This window comes from Mustela putorius, unplaced genomic scaffold, assembly GCF_011764305.1.
Source record: "Mustela putorius furo isolate JIRA1106 unplaced genomic scaffold, ASM1176430v1.1 tig00000910_pilon_pilon_pilon, whole genome shotgun sequence".
NCBI lineage: Eukaryota > Metazoa > Chordata > Mammalia > Carnivora > Mustelidae > Mustela > Mustela putorius.
This window is the reverse complement of record NW_025421513.1, coordinates 102249-111948: the sequence shown is the minus strand read 5'-3', so window position 1 is coordinate 111948 and position 9700 is coordinate 102249. Positions and strand designations below refer to the sequence as shown.

Below are 9700 nucleotides of genomic sequence, written 5' to 3'. Positions count from 1 at the left end.
CGGGGCCAGGGGCCGGCTGGGGGCACCTAGGTGAGCGGCCCCAGGGCAGGCCACCGGCCAGGCCCTTGAGTTGCCTGGGTTCACGTTTGGGGTGTGGCGGCCTCTGTGGGGCTGGCTTCTTGGGGAGCGCTGCGGTGTTCACGGGGCCTTGGGTCCTGCCCCCAAGTGTGCAGGGCGGAAGGGGTGTCCGGCACGTGTGGTCCTGGGCCGAGTGTTTCCTCTGGGTATCTGTAATCTCGAGGTAGGGTCCCCGCTCGGCAGCGGGCCTCCTGGGACGGCTCCGGAGGGTCCTGCTGTGCTGCCGAACCAACCTCTGGACACTGGGCATCTGCTTGTCTAGAGGGAGAAAAAGTATAAAAATGAGCAAATGATTATAAGTAACATCTTCTCTCCAAATGGGACTAAAACCCAGATCTGCATAATCTTAAACTGTCTGAAGGAGTTAAATCCGTGTACGTTTTCCCGTACATGTGCACACACAAGTTGCATTCTGGGGCAAAAAAATTTATACAAACGTTTTAAAAAACTACGTTGATGAAAATTCTCCTACGGCTATATTCAGAAATCCTTATTTTGTGTCACAACAGTATTTTTATGTGGCTTACTTTGGGAAACTGCCACATACAAAGGGTTAGAACTTTCAAACATGAGCCACAAATCCATTTATTAATAATAACCTTAAAAAAAACCCCTTTAAAATCAGTCATGTGTTACTAAAAACGAGAAAAACACAGACTTTTGGGCACTGCAAGCAGCTCACTGATGTTTCCATCCTGTGATCTGTTTCCAGTTCTATCTTCACTTTCTGGGCACGTATATGTGTGTTTAGTATGTGCACCCCCCCCCCCCACGGAAAGACCCCTCCCCCCACCGCAGGCTTCCCTGGCACGCTTCTGTGCTGTAGCCAACTCTCACGGGCTAACAACGACCAAGCCCGAAACAAAGCAGGGGCGCATCTTTGCCAACACATGGTTTCTTTTGACTGGAGTCACAAAGTGAGCCTCTGATGGGATCTCCAGTTTAGGGAAGAACAGTTTTGCACTGAGGAGACAACTGTGCTGTTAAAGGAAACTCTAAGAAGGGCAGCAATGGGAGAACCAGGAGACAGAGCACCAGCGCCCAGGCGAGACGGAACCTCCTAGGTAACAGTCAGATAAGGCTTTCCCCTGACACGCTGGGCAGGAACCTCATTCCAGTGCCTGCCTTGGGACCCAGGAGTGAGCTGGCCCCCTGGGACAGGATGCCTGGCCTGAGTGTTACAGACGTCCCAACCATCCCCACCCACGGCTGCTGTTCTGCAAGTCTAGTGTCCTGCGCACATCCCTCTGACCATGTCCTCGGGAGAAGTAGAAACCCACACCATGCCCAATTCCCTCCTGCTTCCCATGGTCCACCAGCGGGGCCAGCCCCCCAACCCTGCGCTGCGGGGGACACAGCCAGACCCTGCCCCACCTAGAAGCTAGAGGCTCTCCGTATCTGGAAGAGGGCACAGGAACTTAAGTCCCAGCAGGGCCCAGAGAGAGACAGGGCAGCACTGATGTCTGTGGGCAAGAAGCGAACATAACGCCTCAGTTTAGAAGACACACCGTGACAAAACAGCCAAGCACAAGAGCTTAAAATATTAACCCAGTTCCCGAAGTTAGCTATTTCAGAAAAAAAAACAAAAACAAACCCCAAAAAAAACAAACAAACAAAAAAAAAACGATCAGGTATACACTAAAAGAAGCTAGAAGTTTTTCAAAATAACTTGAACACAGCAACGGATGTTTGCAGAACAGAGTTGAGCAGCTGTCTGGCTGCCGAATCACACTTTAAAATAAACCCCGTGGAACTGAGAATGCAATGCGAGACGTGCAACTCATGGCTTAGGTGTGTGTTGCGGAGGGGGTCTGACCTGGGGGCGCAATGCCTAGGTCTCCCTGCCATCCAGCCACTGTGCCTCTGAAGACCATAAAATGTTTAATTCACGACAATTCACAAGTGCCTCCCCAATATTTCGTTTCAAAGAGCTGAGCCACATTTGCATCTTTTCTCCTCTCCTACTAACATGCTTGAAATACAGCATCCGCAGACCTGCAGGAAAGCAGCTGGTGCTCACAGACACACACAATTTAGCTACAATGTATTGCTTAAATCTAAGTGCTTTCCAGATTCTAGGTGCATGTGGATTCACATTTAAAATATAAATTAAACATTTAACAAGTGCATGTGGATTCACATTTAACATGTTATCGATATATGTTATCTGTAGCGTGGGTTCTCTATAGAGGTCTTCCCAGAAACACAAGAGAACTCGCAGATGTGGAAATAAGGACTCAGAGCGAAAGATCGGCTGCACAGAGCGTGCCCAAGGGCTGTGTCCCGGCTTCTGTCAGGCACGAGGTCCCACGAGCTCCCTTCTGTCTCCCTTGTGGGGCATCCTTTGCTGGGCTCTCACTTCAAGTATAAAGTCAATGGTGATAGTAAGAGCCACAGATAAAGAAAATAAGGATGTCTGAAGGATCCGTCAGCGAAAGCATCAAAGACTTTTGCTCCCGGATATTCCCAGAGCAGTGCATCAAGCCATCCAAAGGCACACTGAAAAGGCAGCTGCATTTTAGCGTCCCAGGAATTCACGTGCAGCGTCGGTAGCTCTCTGTCATACAGAACATGCTAATGACACGTTACGAAGGGGAACACTGCTCCCCGTGGGTCCAGGACGGGGGAGGCCCAGCGGGCTCCATGCACCGCAGACTCCCCAAGCCCTGCCGCGCGCTCCGGGGCTGGACCCTGCCCGCGCCATCCTTTCTCCTGGGAGAGAAACGCCTGAGGAAAGGCCATGGTGAACGCTGTTCAGTGGCCCACACCCCCAGTGACAGGGCAGAGAGGACCAAAGGGCCAAAAAGAAAAAGATAGTGGATATACGCATCCAGACACACATACACAGCAAATGCTCTGGAAATCCCCGCCCCCCAACTGCTCTCACATCGGCAGTTTTGATCTGGGTATGGAGAGGGCCAGGCCCACGTCTAAATGCCATTTCCGTATTGGAGAGGAAGCCGCTTTTTACTTCCAGACTCCACCTGCTCATGACAAGTCCTGTGGCAGCCCTGGATTTGTCCGTCTGGGTCCCAGTTTTCTGCTCCCCATCACACAGGCCCTTGGCTCCTGGTCGCCCCCAGCACGGGACAGGTCTCACTCTCCAGTGACTGCTGTTCAGTCTCTGCTCTCACTGGGCTTGTGCTCTCACTCCTTCTCTCTCCCTCAATAAATAATAATGAATATAAAATGTTAAAAACAAAACAAAACACAGCTTGTCTGCCCTGTATCTGTGCAGAACATAACCAGCCAGGTTGTCTGAAGAATAACAACGCCACCAGGGAAGCAGACAAGACAAGGCTGCGCACGCACGGGACGCTCACCGCGCAAGTCCAAGTCTCCCGAAGGAATGCCCGGCGTCCTGCTCATCTTCCCGCCCGCCCCCATGGAAATCCCAACAGACACGTATCACCTCGAGGAAGCACAGGCAGAAAGGTCTTCTGTCCACACAGCACCCCACAAAGGCCAAACAATGTGGGGAAAGATGACGGGCAAGGTGTGGGAATGCTCAGAGCGCCAGAGAGGTCATCAACCAATCAACTGACTGATTCACTAAGGACCACACAGAAATGCTCTAGAAAACGTCTCACACTGCACGAACACCCAGCAATGGTGGCACCATCCGCTCTTTTTCTGAAAGAGGCCAGATGAGCACAGAACTTCAGCCATGGTGAACCCCTGTAGGTCAGAGGCTGTCTGGTTTGTCCTATCCCAGTTTCCAAGCATGCAAAACAGGATCTGCCAGTCGAGCAGACAGATATGCCTGTGACGATGGGGACAGCAAGTTCCCTACGTCCTGTTCCAACTCTGTCTTGGAGAATCATGTTGCGGGATGACAGGAGCCCTGAAATCATTTTTGATTCAGTCCTTTCTTTATTGTAACGTCTCCACTAAAGTTTTTCTCTCTGCACCACCAATCCCAAATAGGCTCTCTCTTTGTGATTCTAACATCACTTTAGAATGAAGATGGATATGTCCTCTGTAGTTGAGTGGAGAACGGATTCATAGAGAGATTCCACTCACAGATGATCCAAAACCGAGTGTACAAGCATAGACTTCAGGTAGGGCTGGTATCCAATCACAGAAAACACGTATATTTAGAGATTATAATCTGCGACGGCCCAGCAAGTATCCAGCTCTGTTTTCAGAACACCTGTTTTGAATCTATTCCAGGCCTCTTTTTTTTTTTTTAATGGCTAGAGACCCTCATTCCTGGTTCCAAGATGTGACACTTGGGAAAAATCATGCAAATTCCTTCTGTCAATCAAAGCTCCAGGCCAGTTAGAATCAAAAGCTCAGACAGATGGAATGAAAATGACATTTGCATGTGATTTGTTAGCTGTGTTTTCTCCTTGCATTCTGTTTTTGGCTGTCCTAAAAATATGTTTTTGCGCAAAGTTCAAAGTGTGGGCAAGCCTGATACCAAATGCGATATTTTCTTTTAAGAAGTGGCCGAACTGATGAAATCAGGATTGCAGGGGCGAGTGGGGCTTGTCAAATGACGTCACTCAGCGGGCCGGCCACAGACTGCACTCAGCCTGCACTGCGAGTTTGACCCGGTGACTCAGCAGGACGCCACTAGTCTTCTGTGTCCTCCGGAAATGCCACCAGTCCCCCCATGGCCCAGTAGAGACCGGTCATCTCTTCTGATGGAGGTTCGGGTGCTCTGGTTTAGGCCACACGTGGAGCACCCAGGACTCCCCTCTCAGCATGTGTCAACCAATGTCTGACCAGAACGTAAAGGAAGCAGGATACGAAATGCAAACTATGAGAGACACAGGGTAAAGAAAAGTCCCCTCTGACTTCTGATGCCCTGAATAGCTCTTTCCACAGGGCATGGGACGCTATTACCGATTTGAAGCCCATCTAAAGAAGATGGGGACAAGGTCATCAATGGTCCAGGCTTTTTGATCCTCCCAGGCGCGATGCTACTCTATCCATATTTATTTCTCGGGTTTGTAAAAAGGAGCGTGATGCTGCAGGTACACGCAGCCTCCTGAGACTCTGCCCTTACCCCAACCCCTCACCTCCTTCTCACCCAGAACAAACCCTGCCCTCATGGACGAGAGCAGGGCAGTGTTTTCGTCTGATATTTTGGTTTTAAAGCTTTTTTAAGGAAGACCATTTCCACCAGATACTGGAGGGCACATCCAGTCTGCCCCCAGTATCCACCCTCTAGGGTCAACCACTTTGCACTCCTGGTTCATTTTATTTCCTGAACCCAACCCTCCAATTCTCCAGAGCATTCTAAAGGAGTGTAGGGGGTGACTTCAGACATACAAATCTAAGCTCTTCTAAACCACCCCCCCCCACCAGAAGCCAGGCCTGGCAGAGGTAGGGGCTGATGAGGACACACATGCCTGCAAATCTGTATCTGAGCGAAAGCCTTCCAGCAATGTGGATTTTCTGCCAGCGTGGAGAATCTCGGCTCTATGGGACTCTCCCTTCCCCAATTCTGTATCTCCCATTTTTCTCCCCTCCCTTTTTAAAAAAAGATTTTACTTATTTATTTGACAGAGAGAGTGAGAGAGAGGGGGGAACATAAGCAGGGGGACTGGGAGGGGGAGAAGCAGCAGGTCTCCTGAAAAAACAGGGAGCCAGATGTGGGCCCCGATCCTAGGACCCTGGGATCATGACCTGAGCTGAAGGCAGATGCCTAATGACTGAGTCACCCAGGCACCTCCATATCTCCCATTTTCCTAACCACTTGATATGAATATTAACAATTATTTCTGAGCCTAGTCCTCGGCTTGGCATGTCGCTCTAAAACTAGATTATCGTCATCTGAAAAAACAGCAACGTTAAGTGCCCCTGGCTACCAGCTGCGGAGGAACCAATCCTTGATCCTTAATCTTCCACCCAGAAAGAGTTCTCAAACCCTGAGCCCAGGGGATTTGGCTCTTGGGCTGTAATTCACCAAACCCTGGTCTAGAGGGCAAGGCAGATATTAATTCCTTAAAAAACTCAAGCTCATTTTGAAAAGTACTATGAAGAACATATGAGGAGAATGGAATACCAAAGCGGAGAAGAGCTCTTTACACCAAGAGCAGGGTCTGTTGAGTTCTTTTAAAGCTATGATTTTATAACTTTTATGGGCATTTTTTAGCTACTGATGGGAGCAACAGTCTCTTGTGACCAACGGCATGTGAACCAGAGTGGAGTGTGTCACAAACTGTCACTTGAAATCATTAGAAGCAGTTAGAAGGAAAAATCGGATCAGATCAATATTTTATGATGGCAGACATTCCATTCATCTCAATAGTAGTTTTGGGAACATCTCCGGTGCTTAAGTTTTTATGAGGTATGATCTGTTGTTAGTAAGGAACTTAAATGCTACTACAAGCATTGCAGCACAGGTAACAAGCAATAAATGAATTGGAGTTCACCTTAATTCTTGCCCCAGATCTACATGCTTTTCCTCTGACCCACTAAAATTTTTAAAACCACGTTTGAATTCCTAGAATCTCGCTATGGATTTGGGAGTTCTTCACATTACAAAACATTTTCACCTCTTTTCTTCCCCCCACACACCATAATTTTATTAAGGTATTGTTTATATACCATAAAATTCAAGCCATCAGAGGTCTGGGTAAATGTACAGAGCTGTGTGTGTTCACCACCACAGCTGAGTCTAAATAGAATTGCACTGTCCCAGAAAGTTCCTGCTTGCTCTCAGGCAGTCATCATGGCCTGGCTTGAAACCACTGTGAGTTTGCTCAGTGTTCTTATCTGGCAGGAGAGCCTACTTCAGGCAAATGTAGATTTGTCTTAGAACTACAAACCAACCCCCCACTACTAAAATGACAGGGAAACGCCCCATTTCAATAAATTTGAGGGGGAACCTAACCACAACTTTCACAAATTACATTTTCTGAAAGCAAAGGCATCCTACAGTAACTTTTCCAGATTGTGAAATAAAGTATTCCATGTGACAGATCCCCCATGATGGACATTTCCAACCTTCTTCTTTCCTCCATTTACCACACTTTATCAACATACACACATTTTTGTCATAATTAGCATGGAAAACTAGAGAGCTTGGTCCTCCCCCCGGACACTTCCAGTGTCTCCTCTCACCATCACCAAATCAAGGCCAGACTGCAGTCTTGATCTTCTAGGCTCCCCCTATGATCCTTCCCAAGCCACTTACGAGTCCTCAGGGACTCCTGCAACATACATTTTGGACAGGAGCCGTTCCCTGCCATCGATGCCTCATGGTTTCCAGATCTCCGCTTTGAACCACACTCTTCAGGAGATGCCCTAGAGACACCATTCCTGTTTTCTTTAAGATCCAAATGAAGTGCAACCTTTTCCATGGAGCGTTTCCCAGACCTGTTGACAAACATAACCCCTTCTCCGCTGAACCCCCATAAGGACTTAATGTGTTTGTCCCCACACTGTTCTTATTTCATCTATGTTATTTTCATTTACTATCGATCTTCCTGGGTACAATGCCAGCACCCACCTCTGTCCCTGGCACACAGCAGCCTTCAACAAAGACTCAGGGAGGTAACAGGGAGAAAGGGAGCGGGGAGAGGAAGACAAGGCTGGCAGGCTGATTTTCTTGCGCCTTCTGACTACTCTAGATCACAGCATTTACATTTATTTCTGGGTCCCTCTGAAATCCATGTGTTACATGCTAACACCCACCCTCAACAGGAAGGTGTGAGGTGCGGAGCCTTTGGGAGGTCATGATGTCAGGGCGATAGAGTCCTCAGCCATGGGACAGCGTGCTTCTAGAGGAAACACGAGAACGCCTGCTGCCTTGCTCTCCACTCTCCCCCCCCACCTAAGGACAGAGCGGACAGAGCGAGAACACAACCCTCTACAAGCCAGGAGGCGGGTCTCAGCAGGCAGCAAATCAGCTGCGCTCCCTCCCGTCTTGGACTTCCAGCCTCTGGAACCGTGAGCAATCACGGTCAGCTCACGGTAGTCTGTTACGGATTATTCTCCCCAAGAAGAGAGAGAAGAGCTTTCGAGGGAGACTCTCTCTGAGCCTGATTCAATTTTATAGGCTCTCTGGTGCCTGACCACAGAAATACAGACCAATTACCAGAAACACATTGGTCCTCTGAAGACTGTGCTGCTTCCTGTCTCGTGGCAATGAAAACATAGGCGCAAACGCACCCACGCATGCGCACGCACAGGCACGCACACCCACGCATGCGCACGCCAGCGTGCGGGGGAGCGGAGAAAAGAAGAAACTGGGACAGCATCTCCCGCTGCTCCCTGGTCTGAAAGGAGAGGAGGACTGCGTGCGTTGGCTCTTCTCTGTAGCGGGCTCCTGCCTTCTTCCAATTTCACGTCACACCGCCGAGAATGTCGCAGAAATAAGCGGCTCACGGTTTCAGTTATGCTTACTTGCCCGTGAAAGGCCACTGGAAGTCACTCGATTTTTCAACAAAGTGGGGACCGTAATAAAAAATAGGAACTCGCGACTGAGTGGCCTTTCGCTCTTCCCACTTTGTTTATGTCTATAGTTATATGGCTTCTAATGACTTTATTTTGACATACACCACGCCAAAACATTAGACCACTCAGGGTGTAAGTATCAAAGGAAAACACACAACTGGAACATACGAAAATGAACATAAACGCATCACAACGAGAGGAAACAGAAGGGAGAAACACACAAGCATGGACAAATGCTCAAATGAGCAAATGCTAGAATACCCGGAGGTCTGGTGGTTGTGCCTCCGCGGACCTGGAGCACTGAGAAGCCAAGCACGTTTTCCATTCTTCAGCAGAGATGACCCTATTACTAACCTCCATTTGCAGAAAGCAAGCATGACAGACACAACTCAGCATTTCCAGCACAGTGAGGCCCCAAGAGCCCAAGTCTCTTGTTTCCTAACCTGAGCTAGGTTGGAGACTTCATCTCTGACTCCTGCTTTCTGTCTGCAACACCACGTTAGACGTTCTCCTAAAACACTGGGGTTCTTCTCTGCCTGAGCAGTTTTATCTTTTTTGCAAACCTGCCGGAGAATATTGCAGGTGGCGGTCTACAGCTCATAGGAAATTCATGCCCACAGAGCCCCAAATGGTTATGCTTTCTACAGCAGGAATGCAAATGCCAGCACACAATCGCCAGGAGCCAGCAGAATGGGAATGGACTGCACACAGCCACCAGCTAGGGGCAATGACATGATCAACACTAGTACGTGAAAAAGGAAAAAACCTACTATAACCAACCGTAAATGTTTGAAAAGCACACAGCAGATCTATCTACAACCTAAATAACAATAATCAAGAAGGAAAGTCCCCATGCCCTACAGGAAAAAGAACGAAAATGAACACAAGCTGTGAGCAGTAATGAACAAGAGAAAAAAAAAATACAAATGGCTAGGCAACACACAAAGTTTAACTTTGCTAGTTCCTGAGAAAATGCAAGTTAAAAATGAAATAACTAGGAGGTGCCCAGGTGGCTCAGTCAGTTAAGCGTCTGACTCTTGATCTCAGCTCATGTCTTGATCTCAGGGGCATGGAGCCCACTGGAAGGCAAGAAGGACAGATGGACAAATGAACATTTTTGCCTATTGAGTCACAGGATTTTTTAAACATCCACTATGGACACGGTTGTGGGAAGGGCAGGACTGTCCTAGGCTGTTGGGTGACTGGGCAT

The 9700-nt window shown here is 48.6% G+C and overlaps 1 protein-coding gene across 1 annotated transcript in view; it reads right to left on the bottom strand.

Moving 5' to 3' along the window:
* Positions 1-80: 80 nt before the first annotated feature.
* LOC123393629 (protein Shroom2-like) overlaps positions 81-9700 on the bottom strand; it is a 48813-nt gene continuing 39193 nt past the window's right edge. The window contains exon 6 of the mRNA XM_045086218.1: positions 81-336. Within this exon, the coding sequence (XP_044942153.1) occupies positions 81-336 (256 nt within the window). The remainder of the gene's footprint in view (positions 337-9700) is intronic.